Here is an 18,969-nt window from a genome sequence, read left to right as displayed (position 1 = left end):
ATTTGAGACCCCTCTTCTGGGGCTGGCGGGGAGGTTTGGGGTCTTCCTCTGAAAGCCGCTCCCCGCCCCCCACTCTGGCTCGGGTCCAGCTCGGGTCCAGCCTCCTCCGAGCTGCAGAGCCCTCCCCCTCCCAGCTGCCTCCCGCCTGGTGCCAGGGATGACTTCAGCGGGAAGACAAAGGGGCCTTCATGTTCAAAGGCCAGCAAGACGGCTCATCCTCGTCCTCCACAAACAAACAGGCCGCTTTGATCTGGGCGGGGGTGGGGGCGGCAGCTCCCATCAGGAGACCAGCCCAGGACTGGGCCGAAGAACGTTTGTCATAAAATGAAAGCGCTAAGTGGCGGTAACCGGTAAGGAAGGGTGATAGAAAAACGGGTCCCTCGGCTCCGGAACTGTCCCTTGGGAAGTGGATTCACCGACTGGTATGGGAAGAGGGGCCGAGGGGCCGGCGCCCTCAGCCTGGGCGCCCGGAAGAGACAGCGTGACCCCGTTTCCTGAAGCAGGCCCCTGCTCACCTTAGCAGACGGCGCCCCTTCCTCCAGGAGTGACCACAGCCCTCATTGGAGGCAGATGAGCCAGGACCTTCCCCAGGGCCCTCCCGCGGGGAAGTCGCCCTACTGTCCCTGCCGGGGTGCTGGCTCTCTGGAGCCTGGCCCCCGCGTTTGGTCCCCCTTCACAGCAGGGCACAGGATGGCAGGTCTCTCTCAGCGCCCACACGCACTCAGCGTGGAGGGAGGGGCCGGGGAGACGCTGAGCCTAAGTCTATGGGTGACGTGTCAGTTTCCGCGGGAGGAGGCACAGCGTGGCACCTCCAATGTGCCAACCGCTTTATGTCGATCACCGGGGCTGCCGCGCACCGCTGCTCGGAACGTGCACCTCACCCACGGTGCCACGACGGCTTAGGGTGCGACTCCTTCCATAAATCCATTAAAAATATTTTTATTGATTCAGAGAAGAAGGGAGAGAGAGAGAGAAACATCAACGATGAGAGAGAATCATGGATGAGCTGCCTCCTGCACGCACCCTTCTGGGAATCGGGCCCGCCAACCCGGGCATGTGCCCTGACCAGGAATCGAACTGTGACCTCCTGGTTCATAGGTCAAAGCTCAACCACTGAGCCATGCCCACCAGGGCTTCCCCCCCCCCCCGCCCCCCTTTAATTGGTGATTCCATTCACCTGAGAAAGCCCAGGTGTGTTCTGTCCCAGACCATCTTTGTCGCTTCCTCGCGGGCAGGGACCCCTGAGCAGACACTTCCTGGGGAAATGGGGACCAAAGTCACCCAGCTGGCTCTTCGGGCTCCGTGTAGAGGGCACAAGAGAAATTCCCACCCCTCTCTCCCTGATGGGAGTCCCGCTCCCAGGGAAACTGAGTTCCATCTGGGTTTGTCTGTACCGTGTGAATAGAGGGCAGTCCTTTCCTTGGTGTGGAATTCCTTTAGCTTCTCTTCTCTTTTTCTCTAACCGTTAGCGCCAGCTAATTTGTATGACTTGACATCCCTTGCTTCTGAGTTACCAGCAAGTGGATGTAATGGGGGTCTAAGTCTTGTTGCTGTCTCCCCAGTGACAGGAGGAGCGACTGTAAGAAGACAGGGTGACTCTGAGGAGGCGGCAGTCTCCCATCCTCGGGTGGTGGTAGAGGGGGAGGGTCCCAGAAACGGGGTTCTGGAGAGGCGACTCTGATTTAGCTCTTGGAACAGAGGAGATCCCTGAGCCTGGGAGGTCGAGCCAGTGCCCCGACAGGGAAATCCAGGAGGCCACCCTGGAGGCGGCTGTAGAGACACCTGTGGTTTTTTTTCTTCTCACGGGTCGTAGATGTTTGAAATCCATCCAACTTCTGAGTTAGGTTCGTGAAGCCCTACCTCTATCCACTAACAGGCCACCCACGTTGCTGTGTGTCAGCCCAACGGGGACCCGGAGCACCGTGCAGAGGGCCCCTGCCATCCCGGCGTGCTGTGTGCTGACAGCTCCTTTGTCGGCGGATTTCAGCGGGCTCGCCCCCCAGCCTAGGGAGGTCTCTGCTTCACCCAGGGGACAGGTTCAAATGGCACTCTCATCCCGAGCCCCCCCCCCCTACATCACACCCAACATGATGCATGAGCAAGCATCTGGCACCCCCATGGCCGAGTCCAGTTGACCCGTAAGTTCACCATCACCTCCTGCCCCGGAAGCCACGTCCTTGAAGGGGAGGAGGGATGTGTACACAGAAAGCCACCCGTCGCTCTGTGGTCCACCGTAGCACTCTCCCGGGGTGAACTGACTAGACTCGTGACCCCATCCTCGCCGATAAGCACCCCTCATTGCACCCAACACACCTGTCGCATCCACTGCCTCCAAACTCCCCCTTCACCCTCCCCTCCAATCCTGGGGGGGTCCCAGCTGCCTGCACTTCAGTGTGGACGCCCCGGCCCCTCCTGCCTCCCAGCGCCCACTCTCTGCCCACCCCGCAGTGGCTGCTGGGGTGGCCCTCAAAACGTTCTTCCTTTGTCACAGATGCCCAGGATGCTGGACTGGCGGGGTCTCTAGAGACGGGCACCTTCTCCAGCCCCCCACCCCCTACAGCTGGGCAGCTGAGGCCGGAGAGGAGAAGGGACTGGTCTGAAGTGGCTGCCCCGCCCTTGGGCCCTGGCTTCCTGTGCGTCCCCGGGGCAGAGTGAGAGGAGGGCTGTGAGCATGCTGAAGAGTCCGCACGCAGGGCATGTGATGGGAGGGCGAGTATGTGTGCGTGTGGCAGATATGTGCGTGCTGTGCACCTGAGTGGGTATGTGGGTATGTGTGGCTCCTACAGGATGACCCCAGGCAGGGGATGCTGAATTGGGGGTAGGGGGCAAAGGAGTTGGGCAGGGGCCAAGCAGAGGTGGCTAGGTAATGAAAAAACCACTTCTCGCCCGGCTGGCGTGGCTCAGTGGTTGAGTGTCAAACTATGAACCAGGAGGTCACGGTTCGATTCCCGGTCAGGACACATGCCCGGGTTGCGGGCTCCATCCCCAGTGTGGGGTGTGCAGGAGGCAGCTGGTCCATGATTCTCGCTCATCATTGATTTTTTCTCTCTCCTTTTATCTCTGAAATCAACAAAAATATATTTTTAAACAAACACACTTCTCTGGGGCCCTACTAGGGGAGCGAGAGGCCCACCCCCTTCAGACAGAAGCCGAGTCCATGCACACCTGGGGGGGGGGGGGCTTGCGGTGGGCTGTTCTGCCCCAGCTCTCCTGGGCAGGTGGGGGCGGGGTGAGAGCTTGCCCAGGGTCCTCCTGCCACTCAGCGCCAGGCAATTCGAGCAAAGAGCTGTGTGCCCTGCGCGCGGCCTTTGGGGTGTGACTTCTGCCATCTGTGCGGGAAGGGCTGTCAGGCTGCAGGCGGCTTCCAGGCACCACCGCCCTGCCAACAGCGCCCCCCGGCCTCGGCGAGACAGGGCGGAGAGACAATGCGGCGAGTTGTTCGCGAGCCTCAGTGCCCTGGGTTCAACGGGCCGCCTTTCCTCTGCCATGACGTCCTTCTTCTTTTTGATATTCAAATGCCTTTAGAGAATTCAAATGCTAGATGCCGTGCGTGCGTGTGCGTGTGCGTGTGCATGTATATGTGTGTGCATGTTCGTATGCTTATGGAAGGAAATGCTGAAGAGGAACTTAGTGTGGTCCGAGAAGGCCTGGGTCCCCCTGACCCTTTCGGGGGGTCGGCAAGTCAGAGCTAGCTTCCTAATGACACGGAGACGTCCTGTGCCCATTTTGCTGTGTGGACATTTGCCCTGACGGTGCAGGAGCCGGGGGTGCAGGAGCTGGGGGTGCAGGAGCCTGGGATGTAGGAGCCGGGAGTGCAGGAGCTGGGGGTGCAGGATCTGGGGGTGCAGGAGCTGGAACATATGGGTGAGGCTATCATGCACGTGCAGGACGAAAACCAGAAAAAGAGATGACATCGCTTAAGAATGTCATGGCCCTGGCCAGTCTTGCTCAGTGGTTAGAATGTCGGCCTATGGACCAAAAGGTCATGGGTTCGATCCCAGTCAAGGGCCCATTCCTTGGTTGCAGGCTTGATCCCCAGCCCTGGTCAGAGTGCGAATGGGAGGCAACCAATTGATGTGTCTCTCTCACATCAATGTTTCTCTCTCTCTCTCTCTCTCTCTCTCTCTCTCCTTCTTCCCTCCCCTCCACTCTCTCTCTAAAAAAAAAAAATAAAATCAATGGAAAAAATATCCTCAGGTGAGGATTAAAAAAAAAAAAGAATGTCCTGAAAGCAGGAACATGGATTGATTTGCTAATTTCTCCGTCCTTGCATAGCACTGTCTTAATATTGTGTGTGACCAATGCATCCTGCATTTCTCCAGCATGCCGAGATACAATAGTTATCTCAGGAACAGGGCCTGCGCCATTGTCTGACTCGCGAGCTGAATACATTTTTACTTGGAGAGAAATGATGGTTTTTCGGACTTGACAGGCATTTTCTTGAAAAGGCCTGAAGTGCCTGGCACCGCGAGGAGAATAATGGAGGCTATTTATTGCCGATGATAACATTCAAGCTTTCAGAATAATGGCGATGAATGTCTGGGACAGAGTGAGCGTCCGATCACCGCTGTCCTCCCCTCCCCTCCCCCTCTCTCCCCTTCCTCCCCTCTTCTCGATGGGATTAGCTGCTGGGCCCTGGCTGGCAAGGTCTGAGAATCTAGCACGAGCTGGGGGAGGAGGGATAGTGAGGGCACAGGGTAGACTGCTGTAAGAAGCGTTCCTCTCAACATAGCAACTTAACGACGTAGAAGTTTTTCCTCTTGTGTAAGACTCCAAGTTAAGAGGTAGCTTGGGAGTGGGGTGCAATGGGACCCCATGAAGTGGCTCAGGGCCCAAGCGACTGCCATCTCGTTCTCTGCCCGTCCCCACAGTTGAACCTGGACCTCTGCACCATGTCTATGCTCAACCCATGCATGCAAAGGAGGAAGGACGAGGTGAAGGGCTAGCACACGTGCCTGCTCACCTCACGTCCACATATGGCCACTCATAGCTGCAAGGGAGCCTGGAAAAGCGGGTGCCTGGCCGTGTGGCTGTTCCATCACTGTTTTTGTTGAGTCTCACACGAGAATATTTTTTCCATTGCTTGTTCAGAGAGTAGAAGAGAAGGGGGGGGGGAGGAGAGAGAGAGAGAGAGAGAGAGAGAGAGAGACATCAATGTGAGAGAGATACATCAATCGATTGCTTCCTGCTCACATCCCAACCAGGGACGGGGAGTGAACCCACAACCCAGGTACGTGCCCTTGACCAGGAATTGAAGCCTTGACCCTCAATGCCCAGGCTGATGCTCTAACCATTAAGCACACCAGCCAGGGTGGTCTTTTTCCCTTTGGGCGGGCGCCCAGTCTGATGGCTGCCCTCCCACCCTTTCCCTGCCTCCGGCGTACATTTTACTGGGGATGCGTTTACCAAGCAGAGGGCGGAACTGGTGACCACAGGCTGGGTTCCAGCAGGGACGCACATTTTATTTGGCTTAAACCATGACTTAATTTTTTTAAAACTGGTTGCCAATATTAAAATTTGGCGATTTCACCTGGAAACCTGTATTTCCAGCTACTCTTGAAAAATCAAAAGATTCAGCAGCTCCGAGCCCTCAGGGGGTCACTGAGCTGCCACTGTCCCTTTTGGCTGGGTATGTGCCCCCAGATCTATCTGGCCCGAGCCCCCCTCTGTCTTTCCTGCTCCTCCCCCGGCAAGGTGGTGGCTCCTGGTTCTACGGAGCCTGTGGGCAGTCCTGGTGACCGTTCAGGTCTCAGTTTGGCAAATCAGGGCCAGGCCAGGGCTTTGGTGTGTGAGCGGTATGTTCTCACCGGAGGAAACCTGCCAAGGTGCTCTCCTAGTGTGTCCGCCGGTGTGCCAGCGCTCAGGGCCGGGCCTCCAGGGCACCCTCCTGCCCACTTTCTCTTCCTCCCCTGCCTCCCGCCAGCCAGCCAGGCTGGGCATTGTTTGGGGGCGCAAACATACACACGTTATTGGAACCCCAGATCAAAGGCAGCGCCCCAGGGCCGCCTCTCAATGGTTCCTTTGTGCGGACGGAAGCCTGCGAGGAGGTAGGACCCAGGCGGAGAGGAGGGGCTGGGAAGGGGGCGCAGGGCAAAGATACTTGTCACCCAGAGAAGCCTGCAGACGATGGTGTTCAAAGCGGCGCCAGGTGGGGGATGCGCCCAGCTCGCCGCAGGAAGTGGCCAGTCGGGATTCTCAGGAAACACGGCCCTGTGTGTGGCGTCAGCGGAAGGGACAACAGCGGCTGGGCTCCCCGCAGCGGCCTCCGTCTGCCCTGGGTGCGTGTGATACGGGCGAAAGCCGTGTGGAGCCCTAGGGTGGCAGGGACCTGCCCTTGGGCACAGAGGCAGAGGAAACCAAAGTGGCATGGGCTTGAGGAGGCCACCAGCGTCGTGGGGGACGGCATCACTTCTGGTCAGGTGGCCCGTTTGCTCAGACATTCCTGCCTGCAGCTAACATTTCTCAAGTCCCCACTGTGTGCCAGGCCCCGAGTGGTGTGAGGTGGGTACCAGCATGACCAACTCGGGGGCAGGGCGGGCAGGGTGCTCTGCTGTGCCCAGCCCACCTGGGGCCCGCGGCACCCCCGGGGCCTGCGCTGCACTGGACACCCTAAGCATCTCACACGCATTGTCTCGTTTATCTCCAGGGCTGCTTTGAACAAAGAAGCGCTTTGAGAGTTTAGCTGCTGAGCCAGGAATCCTGCCTGCTGGGGGCGGGGGGCGGGGGGGGGGGCGGGGGGTGGTGGGCAGTGAGCAGGTATGAGAAGGATTTACTGAGAAGGGGGTTCTCTAAGAGGGAACCCCTGAGGACTGAATGGAGGTCAAGAGGTCATTGTGGGCTTGGAACAGATGGGCAGATGCTTGCTGACCCCCACGCCTCTGTCCTTGGCCCTCTGTCCACACTCACTCCCTAGGGGTCTCACCCAGTGTCAGCCTTTAAGTGCCCTCTATGTGCTGGGAGTCCCAGGCACCGCTCTGCAGCCACACTCACTCCTGAACTCTAGGCTCATAGATCCCCCCGCCCACTGATATCACTGCTCCGACATTCAACAGGCCTCTCTAACGCGTGCAAACCGGAGGCGCTAGCCGGCCCTGCAGACCAGCCCCACCGCAGGTAACCCCGGCTCTGTGAATGCCGCTCCCTCCTTCCAGTGGCTCAGGCCAACAACCCGAGCATCTTCCTTAGCGCCCTCTTTCTCTCCCACTCCATCTTCCAGTGTATTCGCTCTAAGTTCCAAATACATCTGGCATCGGCCTTCTCACCTCCTCCAGGCTGTCACCCAGGTCTGAACCACTGTCACAGCCACCTCTCCGCCCGTCTCTTTCCTTCTGCCTGGTCTCCGGCCACCACCCTCTGATTCACACTCAGCTCGCAACACGGCGGCCCAATCGCCTCCCTCTGTGAGAGCTGCAGCCCGAGCCGAGTGAGGTCTTTGAGGTTCTCACGACTGAGCCTTGCCGCCTTCCAACCTCACCCCCTCCCCCTCCTTGAAAGCCCCTCTCCCTCCCTCTGCTTCTGAGACACTGGCCTCCTTGTTCCCCAGATAGTCACCCACGTGCCCACCCCAGGGCCTTTGCACATGCGGTTCTCTCTGCCTGGACCCGCGTTCCCCCGGCGTCTTCCTCATTTGCAAGCCTTCGTGCTGACCCTCAGACCTAAAATGGCAACCCCTCCCCTGGCATTTCTTCTCCCTCTTTCCCACTTGATTTTCCCCCCCATGGACACACCCTACATCTCACGGATTTACTTTTGTCTAAGAGACAAAGATAACATTAGAGCTGGATATAAGTTAGGCCCTCAACCAATCTTTGCTGAATGACTTCATTACTGAAAGAGAAACACCTCTATTTCTTGGGCCTCTCCTCCCTGACTCTGTCCCTCCTCCCCGGTACCGTAACTTACCCAATGAAGAGGCTCGTTCTATCACCCTAGTCGCTGCAGAGAAGGTGGGACTTTCTAGAGCCTCCGAGTGTGGTCTCTCAGGTCCTACCCAGACCACCTTCAGCAGGGGAGCCACCCTAAATCCCAAGCAGCCCTAACCTAGGCTCTTTGACCCCAGGCAAGAAAGGGGGCCAAGGCTCTCCCAGGAACCCAGGGTCAGATCATCAGGCAGACCTAACAAGGCTTGGACCTGGAATTGGCTGTGACAGGGGGATTGTCGCTCTCTCCCTGGTTTTCATGCTCTCCTGCTCTCCGCTGCTACTTCTGCTCTGCTGGTTTGTCAGCCCACATGGACTCCGTCGGCTGCTCCAGTGCTGGGACGCGGAGCCCTTCAGCTGCCCTGACCCCCAGGATGGGACCCAGGCTCTGGGCCTCTCTATTCCAATTCTGCGGAGAGATGCCGATTGGTCAGGCTTCTGGGTCAGACATCCAATCAGCTGTGGCCTAGGAGTGAAGGGGTTCTGTGGTCCCAGCAAGGTAGCCAGGCCACCCCGAGGCTGTGCTCTGTGAGTGGGGTGGGGGAGGTGGAGGAGGGAGAGGAGGAGGAGAAGAGGAAGGTGAGGTGGGTGGGGGAGGTGAAGGAGGGAGAGGAGGAGGAGGAGAAGAGGAGGTGAGGTGGGTGGGGGAGGTGAAGGAGGGAGAGGAGGAGAAGAGGAGGTGAGGTGGGGTGGGGGAGGTGAAGGAGGGAGAGGAGGAGGAGAAGAGGAGGTGAGGTGGGGTGGGGGAGGTGAAGGAGGGGGAGGAGGAGGAGAAGAGGAGGTGAGGTGGGTGGGGGAGGTGAAGGAGGGAGAGGAGGAGGAGGAGAAGAGGAGGTGAGGTGGGGTGGGGGAGGTGAAGGAGGGAGAGGAGGAGAAGAGGAGGTGAGTGGGGTGGGGGAGGTGGAGGAGGGGGAGGAGGAGGAGAAGAGGAGGTGAGGTGGGGTTGGGGAGGTGAAGGAGGGAGAGGGGGAGGAGAAGAGGAGGTGAGGTGGGGTGGGGGAGGTGGAGGAGGGAGAGGAGGAGGAGGAGAGGAGGTGAGCTCTCAGGGAAGGCAGGTGAGGCAGGCACATGCACTGCCAGCATCTCCGCAGTGGCTGCTCTTCCTCACACCTTGAGCTGTGGCTTTAAGAAGTCCCCGACCCACAGAGCCCTCCTGCGTAGGAGGTGTTTGGTTTCCCATTTTTCTTTCTCGCTTCTCACACTCTATTTCCCTTCCCTGGTCGCCATCTCCAAAATCCATGTGCCCTTCACGTGCAGGGCAGGTTCACCAGCTCCTCACCCAAACCAGGCCAGCGAGCCGTGCCTACCGTCGCCGGGGGCTGTGGAGAGAAGCGCTCCAGGGGCCGGAAGGGACCAGCATGCTTGGACAGTACATTTTTCTTTAGTATTCTCCAGGCCATAGTCTTCTTCTTCTTTTTTAAAAAAAATACGATTTTATTGATTTTTAGAGAGAGAGGAAGGGAGAGATAGAAACATCGATGAGAGGAACATCATGGCTGCCTCCTGCATCCACCCCTACTGGGGATCGAGCCCGCAACCCGGGCATGCGCCCTTACTCTGACTGGGAATCGAACCAGTGACCTCTTGGTTCCTGGGTCGATGCTCAACCGCTGAGCCATACCAGCCAGGCCCCCAGATCATATTCTTAGCGGCTGTCCCACTCTCTTGTTGACCACTACACACTCAGGTCGGAGGTAGGGCTGGGTGGGATCCTCTTGTTCTACGTAGAGCACCTCCTATGGGCAGGGCTGGGTACTGCATCTAGAGCTGCAGGTCAGGCAAGACCCCAGAGGAGCACCAAGTGGAGAAAGAGGAGAAGGGACCTAGTCTATTCAGTGGTCAGAGCTCCTAGGTTAGAAGGTCAAGGAGGGCTTCCTATAGGAAGTGGGTTTGAAGGGGGCCAGATCAGACAGTTTAACCTGGGGACAAGCGTGGGGGTGCTGTCCCGTCCCGCCCCCCCCCCTCAGCCTCCAGCTCCGTGTCTGACAGACTTCACCTAAACCAGCCTTGCCAAATCTCAAGCCCCGTGGAACCGTTTCTGCTGTAATCTGTCTCTCTTATCGCTCCCTTGCCTTCCTTCCCCATTCTCCTCCCCCAAGGATGGGAAATCTTCAAAGAAAAAGATGTGTCACTGTAAGTATACAGCCCAAGAAGTGGGCCAGATAAATTATTAAAACATAAAAAGACAGCGAGTCCTGGCTCGGGAAGCCGGCCGGGACCACATAGCCACCCCAGGTGGGTGGTGGGCTGGTGGCCCCTGGGGAGCCCCTGCTCAGAGCCCTAACCGGGCTAAGGTTTCAGCATGAGGCCCATTGCGCTGGGTTCCTGCCCAGGGCCAGGTGGGGGTGTCCTGATTCCAAGACAGCCAGGCCCCGGGCGCGTGCCGGGCTGGGGAGGGCCGGGCTGAAGGTGGGGGGGCGGGCCTTTGTGTCTGGGCTGGACATTGGGGATTTACTTCCCCCAAGACTCAGACTGGTAACTGCGGAGTTTTAGTTGTTGCTTTTATCTCTTTTTGAACTGCAGAAAGAGACTCCCCAGGGGCAGGGGGCTCCTTTTTTCTCATGAAAGAAGAAAGCCGCGGCCGGTTTAAGGAAGGAGCCGGCGCTGAGCACCGTGAGAAAGAACACGCAGAGCGTGGCTTTCATTTCCACGCACCCCGGCACCGGCAGGGGGTGGCGGGTGGGGTGGGGGTGAGAGAGACAAACAGCAACCCCCCGCAGGATGCCGTTCCCACCGAAGGGGGGTCTGATCCAGACACTCGCCCCCACCTCCCTGCCACCCGCACCTGCCATCCTGCTCTGGCTCTGGCCTCTCGCTAGAGCCCAGGGCTGCTCACGTGGGCACTGCGGACACTTGGGGCTGGATGCTCCCTCCTTTCGGGGTGCCGTCTTGTGCACTGTGGGGTGCTTAGCAGCAACCTTGGCTTCTTGCCAGATGCCTTCAGACATCGCCCACTGTCCCCATGCACGTGTGTGTGTGTGTGTGCGTGTGCGTGTGTGTGTGTGTGTGTGTGCAGATGGCCCGTGGTTGAGAACTGTGGCTAGAGCTGGTGTTGCCTTCTAATGTACCACCCCAATTGCCTGTGCATCACATTGACTGTTTCTTTCTCTTTTAAAAAATAATTTATTGTTGGAAGTATTACATATGCCCCCCTGTCCCCCCCAGGAGCCCCCTCCAGCCCGCCCCCCGCCTCAGGCCCTCACGGCCCCACTGTCTGTGCCGTGGGCCATGCATAGATGCACACAAGGTTCTTGGTTGATTACTTCCCACCCACCCACCCTCCGCGCCTTCCCTCCGAGATTCTGCACTCTGGTCCATGCTTCTGGGTCTCTGGATCCACTCTGTTCATCCGTTTACTTTGTTACTTAGATTCCGCTTAGGAGTGAGATCATGGGACACTTGACTTTGACTGTCTCCTGTCTGCCTTCCTCCCAGCAGAGGGTGGCCTGGGAGCGGGGATGGTCTGTTTTGTTCGCTGATGTATCGTAAGTGCCTAACGCAGTGCTTGTTGCATCGCTGGCACCGGCTCCGGATTTGCTTCTAGATGGCGGAACGTGGAGTTCGGACTGTGCTAGGCGGCCTGATGTAGGAGAACAGCATGGCAGTGGGGCCCAGGGGCTGGGGTTTCTTTCCTGGCCAGGTCGCTGGCTGCTGTGTGACCTTGGTCAAGTGACTTCACCTCTCTGAACCTCGTAGGTTCCCTCCTTTGTAGGCCAATACAAGCCTGCATCAGAGAGTGGTTCGCTGTGAGGGCGATGCATGACAGACCAGCCATTTCCAACCCTTTTATCTCATGGCACACATAAACGAATCACTAAAATCCTGCGGCACACGCCAAAAACCCGATCTTTTGCCAATTGACAAAAAAAAAAAAAAAAAAGAAGAAGAAAAAAAGGTATCATTTTGATTCATTCACACCAGATGGCTATTGTGATGCTGGCTGTTGTCATTCTTTAATTTGACCATCTCAGGGAAAAGAGGTCAGTGCCCCTGACTAAATAGTCAGGTGTGGATGTTTTAAACATTCTTGCGGCACACCGGTTGAAAATCGCCGACTTAGACAATGGCTGGCGTGTGGTAGGTACTGGATAAAGAATTGCAGTATACAATGGACAACGATGTGCCTGCTCATAAGATTGGCCTCGTTTCCACCAGAGAAGGGTGTGTACGAAAAGGACGTGTGGAGGAGGGCACTAGGCCATGTTGGGTGAAGGTTACTGATGACTCCGGATGGCCGTGCAGCTCCCCAAGTCCTTTCGGGCCACGTGGGAGCTCCAGAACCGAGCTGTCGGGACAGTGGCCGCCAGCCCCGTGCGGCCGTTGGTACTTGCCATGTGGTTAGCCTGGGTTGCGATGTAGTCTCAGTGCAGAATACACACCGATTTCAAACACGTAGCACAAAACAAAGAATGTGAAATCTCTCATTATATGTTGAAACTACAAAATTTTGAATGTAGTAGACTAAGTGAAATATAGTATTAAAATTAATTTCCTCTGTGTCTTTTAACTTTTTAATATTCCCCCTGACAGGGAATTGAACCGTGACCTGCTGGCTCAACCACTGAGCAACACTGGCTGGTTTATTTCTTTTAAATATGTTTTTATTGATTTTAGACAGAGAGGAAGGTGGAGCAATAGAGAGAAACATCAATGAGAGAGACACATCCATCGGCCACCGCCCCCCATGCATGCCCTGCACATTAAAAAATTTTTTTAAATTTATTTTTAGAGGGAAAAAGGGAGAAGGAGAGGGAGAGGGAGAGGGAGAGAGACATCATGGATCGGCTGCCTCCTGCACCCCTCTTACCAGGGATCCAGCCTGCAGCTGGGCCCTGACAGGGAATGGAACCAGTGACCTCTTGGTTCACGGGTCCAAGCTCAACCACTGAGCCACACCTGCCGGGCTCTTTTACCTTTAAAAAAAAGTGGCTAACCAGAACATTGAGAATTACACCTGTGGCTCATCTATCTTTCCATTGGACAGGGCCACTCTCAGGAGTGGGCAAAAGGGAAGACCCGAGTCCCCATTTCACAGATGCGGACACTGAGGCTCTCCCGGAGAGCTCCGTCCCAGGGCAGAGTTGGTCTCACTCCCAGCACAGGGTTTTCTTTTCCCACACCGGGCTGTCCTGTACCGGGACGAGCCTAACAACAGGCCTCCCATGTCCCCAGCAGAGCGGGCGTTCTCTCCGAGAACCACAAAGGTGGGGTGGAACCCCTTGATGTCGCCCTCCCCTCGGCAGAGACCTCCCCAGACAAAACAAACAAGCCCTTGGGTCTGGCGGACTGCAGCAGGGAGCGGAAACCAAGGAAGATCAAAGACCCAGCGGTTACCCCCTTCCAGGCCGCGCAGCTGGCAGCGCGCCCTGACCCCAGGCGGGCACCCACAGGCCTCCCGGCGGGGGGATCCGAGCGATTGGCTAGCAACGCGCGTCTCTCAGACACTTGTCGCCGCCAGGAGTGGGCTGGGTGCACCACTGGCTGTGGGCGCGGTGGGAGCCTCGCCTGGACTCTCCAATCCAAACCTGGAGGTGACCCGGGCGTGCGGCGAGTAAGAAGCGTGCGCAGGCCGGTCGTGGGAAGACTGGCAAGCGGCGGCCCTCTCCCCATCTCGGTTTCATCACCTGCAAATTGGAGCCTCCGAGTCTCGCCCAGCCGCTTCCAGGGAACACAGAGCGGAGGGAGGCACTGGACTGAGCGACAAGAGCGCAGGACCTCAGAGGGCGTCGGTCCCAAGGAGCCTGCTGGCCGGAGCCTCCGACCCAGGTCCCAGCCCCCGGCACCCGCCTGGGGGACGCACACTGCCGCCTGGAGGGGGCGCTGTGTCAGGCTCGCAGCGTCTCGCCGCGCCCCGCCCCCATTCGCTGACCACGCCCCCGCCGCTGGCCACGCCCCGCCCCCGCCCCCTCGGCGGCCCGCCTCGCCTTTGATGCGCCGCGCCTGGCCAATGGGCGCGCGGGGAGGCGCGGGCCGCGGCGGCGGGCTGGGGGCTCGGCGCGACCGGGCGTCAGTCGGGCCGCGGCGACGGCGGCAGGAGCTGGTCCCGGCGCCGCCTCGGGCTCCGCTCGGCTCGGGAGCTGCTCCCGGAGGAGGAGAGCCAAGCGAGGGGCGGCGAGCCGCGGGGCCCGCGGGCCGGGCGCATGGCTTAGGGACGCCCCCGCCCGCCGCGCCCCCAGCATGGGGAAACTTCACTCCAAGCCGGGTCAGTGTCCCCGCCGCGCGCCGGCCCCCGGGCCCCCGCCGCCCTCGCCTCCGCGACCGCTAACTCTCTGCCTCTCCTTTCTTTCCGGCTCCCGCCGCCGCCGCCGCCGCCGCGCGCGATGTGCCTGCAGCCGCCGTGTGCAAGCGCAGGGAGAGCCCGGAAGGTAGGGGCGCGCGGGGCACGGACGGGGGAATGGATGGGATGGCCTAGCCCGCGGGATCTCATTACCAGGGCCACCCCCACCCCAGCTCTGGCCACCAGTCCCGCAAACCCGCTCCAGGAGCAGCCTTCGCGCCCCCTCTCTGTCCCCCCCCACCCCCTCCCCGCGGTCCTGCGCTCCCTCTTCGGAGCCTCAACCCCTCCTCTCGCGGTCCCGCCCTCCACGCTCGCTGTGCCCTCTTTTCAGACCTCCAAGCCCTTTCCTCCCAAATCCTGTTCCCTCTCTTCCAGGCCCCCAGCCCCCTCTCCCCAGGTGGTGGCTCCTGCGCCCCCTGCACCCCTTCCCCTGACCTCAGTTCACCTCTCCCCCTTGCCCCATGTTCATGCACCCATCTTCAGACCCTCCCCCGTCTCAGCGGTCCTGTCCTCTGGGAGGCTTGCTCTTCTGTTCCCCAGACCCTTCCTCCTTGGGAGGGCACTGCTCCCCCTTCACGCTCCCCTCTGGGTCCCTGCTCTCGGGGCTTCTCTGAACCCCCCATCTCCTGATTGCCTGTGTGGGTCTCTCGGGCTGTGCCCCAGCTCTCAGCCCCCTCCCAGCCCTCGCCTCTCGGGGTAACTTTGGGCCCAGGGGCGGGACTCAGGGGCTTGTGTCCTCCCGCCCAGGTGACAGCTTCACGGTGAGCGCTGCCTGGGCTCGGAAGGGCATTGAGGAGTGGATCGGGAGGCAGCGCTGCCCGGGCGGCGGCTCCGGACCCCGACAGCTGCGGGCGGCGGGCACTGTCGGCAGAGGAACCCGGGTACGATCCCCACACACCCCTTTTTCTACCTCAGAGATGGGTCTCCATACCCACCCACCCCAACGTTTAGCACCCTCTTGGCACAGCTAAGCCCAAAATCCCTTCTCGCTGCCCCTGCCCCCCAACATGACCCCCTACCCCCAGGCCTGCAGGAACTTTACAGGTGGCGGGGTGACGGTCTTCTGTGTGGCTGGGGCAGGTCCGAGGCGAGGAGGTGGGGCAGGTCCAGCCGACGGGGCGGGCGCTGGTCTGAGCTGGGGGACTTGGGGGCTGCTCTGACTACCTCTGTGGCCAGCATTCACAGGTGGGCTTAATGGTGGGGCTGGGGCGAGAGCAGATATTGAGGGGTGTTGGGGACGGTGCTGGCTTCCAAATATGATCCGTGTGTCTGTGCATCCATCAGTCCCGTCTGCCCGGGAGCCAGTAGGTCAGGCTGCCATCTGAGTAGCAGAGCTTGGGGGCCACCGAGAGCCGGTGGACCCCCCAGCTGGGCCCAGGAGGAGAGAGAGTGCGCCGCATTTGGCTCTCGCCGGGGCCCCCTCCTGAGGTCCCTGCGGTGGGATAGTTCCTGGCCAGCGGTAGAGTGACGGGGAGTGAGTCCGGCGCAGCGCCCGGCCGGGGACTGGCGTTCACAGAGGCCCTCGGAGCTCCGAGCGCGGCACGGGCTCTCAGATGGTCTGCGTGCAACTCCGCCGAGCCCAGATCAAAGCGTGAATCCACTTTTTGATGTGACATTTAATTTTTTTTAACTTCGAGGGGAACAGGCTGAGTCTCAGGTCTGGTTAGTTCTTTGGTCTTGTCCGCGGGCTGGGGAGGGGCCCGTGGAGTTCTCAGATGTGTGTGTGTGTGTGTGTGTGTGTGTGTGTGTGAGTGGTGGGACCTGGGCTGGGTGCAGCTCCGTGGCAGGGGCCAGGGGTGGGAGGTGAGCCTGTGGAGACAGCCGACTCCTGGGCACGGCTGGAATCACCCCTGATTCTGGGAGAAGCCCCCACCTGCCCTCCGCTGCCTCCACTTACTTAGCTGGGCCTTTCCCGTCCACATTTCCATGCACCCCGAGGCGGGTTGGAACGGGAGCTGCTGTCTCCTGGTCCAGGTCAAAGCGAGACGGGTGGGGCACTGTCGCTAGGGCCCTTTGAAAACAGACCTGCAAGCCTCCCTGCCCGCCCCCCCGCCCCAGCATCGCGAGTTTATGATCTACATCTTTGTTTTAAAGCCCAATGAAAACGATCCGATGGAGCCACACGAACAAACGCATTTGTGGCCCAAGACAGAGGCCAACTGAGTGGCTTTCCATTAATCAAGTTTGGGGTTTTTTCCGCCTGTTTATTTTTACAAAGTATCCTGCAGAATGACATTTTTTTTTGTTTTTGCAGGCCCGCCCCTTCCCTCCCCCCCCCCCCCCCCCCCCGCCCCATTCCCTCCTTTCCCTAAACTGCCAGGCAGCTTGCTCCATGCTTTAGGGGAAACTTGAAATACATCGAGGGCTTACTTCAACTGACTTTTATCTTCAAAGCCGTAACAAATGTTACCCGCATGTTTCTGGTGGGTCTCCTTGGCATCCAGTCCTGGAGGATGGGAGGGAGGAGGAAGGAAGGAGAGGAAAACAAAAGTCTGTCGTTTTTAATTAAATAGTGGTGTTCCCAGCAAAAGGAATGCGAGCCAGTAAAAGTTGCCATGGGGGAAGTGAGGGGGGCGGGAGGGGCCCCAGCTTAAGTCGGTGGCTTTGGTGAAGTCACGGAATTGTGTTGCCTGGTTTTCCCCAGCTGAGGACAGCATGGACGGCCGCCGCTCCCTCCTCAACCCCCCGCCCCCCATCTCAGAGAAACACTGAGGGGTCATTACTGTTCGTTCAAAGCACTTTTGAAGATGTGAGACATAGAACCATGAGCGTGACATATGTTGGGTGGAGGGTGGAGGGTGGAGGGTGGAGGGTGGAGGGTGGGCCCTGCCCTCAAGATATTAAGGGGAGGGGACCTTTGCTCCTTGAAGTTGTGCTTGGGACTGGGACCCGGACACCTGGCTTTGCACCGGCCCAGGCCCAGCTGCTGAGCCTGCAGAGGGGGGAGAGGTCACGTGCGCCCAAGGTGGGGGCCTGCACAGTGATTTCAGGTGGTACCTGGAGGAGTATGTTTAATCCTGATAGTTCCGTTTTCTTTTATCTAAAGAAAAAGAACTAGGACATCAAACCCATGATGTCACGGATGTTCTTGCTTCGGATGAAGCTGAAAGAGATAGTCTAAAGGTGACTCCGAGATAAAGAATGAAGTGCCAGGGGTCAGAATGGTGACTGTGGGAACGGAATGCCCAAAGTCTGGGAGACTCGGAGACCCCAAGCAGGACCAGGACGGGTGGGCAGCCCGCAGTCTAGTTCTCTCGGTGACTCCCAGAGGCAGGGGGAGGGGCTGCCGGTTCTCCCGTGATGTCATCAGGACGTGGCAGGTGTGGGCTCCAATGTCTGCGGCTCCGAGGCCTGGCAGGGGTGCCCCTCCCGCCCCAGGCCTGCCTTGGGGTTGGCCTCCGTCTCAGCCCCTTCACGGCCTTTCACCAAAGTGGCTGGGGACACGGTGGTGGCTCATCAATTCCTCTTATGATCATTATCGCAATGATAACTACTGCTTATTAAGTGTCTGTACGTGTCAAGCACTTGGCCCACATTATCTCAATCCTGCCCATAGCCTGTGGGGTTAGCAGCCAGCTGGGGGGCTCTGTCCCTTTCTGGAGCCCCTTCGAGGACATGGGAAGCCACCTGTGGCGGAGCCTGTGCCGAGCATCTGCCCGGAGGGCGCCGCACTGGCTGCCTCCCGGAGAGGTGGCAGCCTGCCAGCTGCGAGTGCTTTGGGGTGAGGCAGGTTTTGGGGTGCATAGAAGCAGGAGGGGCCCCTGCTTGCCCTCGTCCTCCCTGATGGGGTCTGAGTGGCTTAGTAAGCGTTCAGTTTAGGTCCGAGTCACATGCAAGGTCCTGGGGTGTCAGAGGGGGGCCCCATTGGCACCAACCCACACCCGTCTTCCCGAATGCAAACTAAACGAGGCCACGCTCTGCCACAAGAGCTGGTCAGCTTGGACGAGCCACGTCACCTTCGTACACCTTGATGGGCTCATCTGCAAAATGGGTCTAGGACAGTGGTCGGCAAACTCATTAGTAACAGCCAAATATCAACAGCACAATGATTGAAATTTCTATTGAGGGCCAAATTTTTTAAACTTAAACTTCTTCTAACGCCACTTCTTCAAAATAGACTCGCCCAGGCCGTGGTATTTTGTGGAAGAGCCACACTCAAGGGGCCAAAGAGCCGCATGTGGCTCGCGAGCCGCAGTTTGCCAACCACGGGTCTAAGAAAATCATCCCTGGCCGGCTTCCGGCAGATGACAAACCGGGAGGGTCACTGAGACACGGAGATTGCGGGGCGGGGGGGTCCCAGATTATGAGAGCAGAGTCCCCCGACCCCTTAACACTGTAGACTCACTTGGAGGGACACAGGCTAAGGCTGTGGCTTCCGTCCTCTCCATGGGTGCAAGGTCAACTCCAAGGGAACGTGAGCTCAGGGGAGAGAAACAATGAGGAACGGGAGATGCACAAGTCCTACGGGAGAGGAGCAATAAAGCGAGCGGTTATGTGCCCCCAGCAGCGTGCTCCGCGGTGAGGATTAAAATAAGCGCAGAAAGGGGTGACGGGGTGGTCTTGGAAGCAGGAGGCAGCAACAGGCAGCTGCGGAAGAGCCAGCTGCGCCTTTGGGGTGTGGAAGCTAGACTGGGTGAAAACAGAAAGCTTAGCAACACAGGCATCGCTGGAGCAGCCCTGAGTAGCAGGGCGTGTGTGCCTGTGTGCACGCGCCTGCCGCGTGTGCTCGTGTGTGCACACGGATTGAAGTCGGCCGCCTCCCCACGCCCGCGT

At 58.9% G+C, this 18,969-nt stretch overlaps 1 protein-coding gene across 2 annotated transcripts in view; it reads left to right on the top strand.

The window, feature by feature from the left end:
• Positions 1-296: 296 nt before the first annotated feature.
• Positions 297-18,969, top strand: part of NKD1 (NKD inhibitor of WNT signaling pathway 1) — a 67,798-nt gene continuing 49,125 nt past the window's right edge. Inside the window, exons 1-3 of one of the 2 annotated variants that reach the window (XM_079799346.1) lie at positions 297-350; positions 14,252-14,284; positions 14,944-15,077. Coding sequence is in view for 1 of the 2 variants with exons in the window: in XM_079799345.1 (XP_079655471.1) it covers positions 14,097-14,121; positions 14,252-14,284; positions 14,944-15,077 (192 nt within the window). In the remaining variant the exon portion in view is untranslated. Of the gene's footprint in view, positions 351-13,914; positions 14,122-14,251; positions 14,285-14,943; positions 15,078-18,969 lie in introns of those variants that run through there. The other variant, XM_079799345.1, reaches the window with a different exon arrangement.

Source organism: Cnephaeus nilssonii (assembly GCF_951640355.1).
Source record: "Cnephaeus nilssonii genome assembly, chromosome: 20".
NCBI lineage: Eukaryota > Metazoa > Chordata > Mammalia > Chiroptera > Vespertilionidae > Cnephaeus > Cnephaeus nilssonii.
Note: the sequence above shows the minus strand (reverse complement) of the source record. Positions and strands in the feature narration are given on the sequence as shown.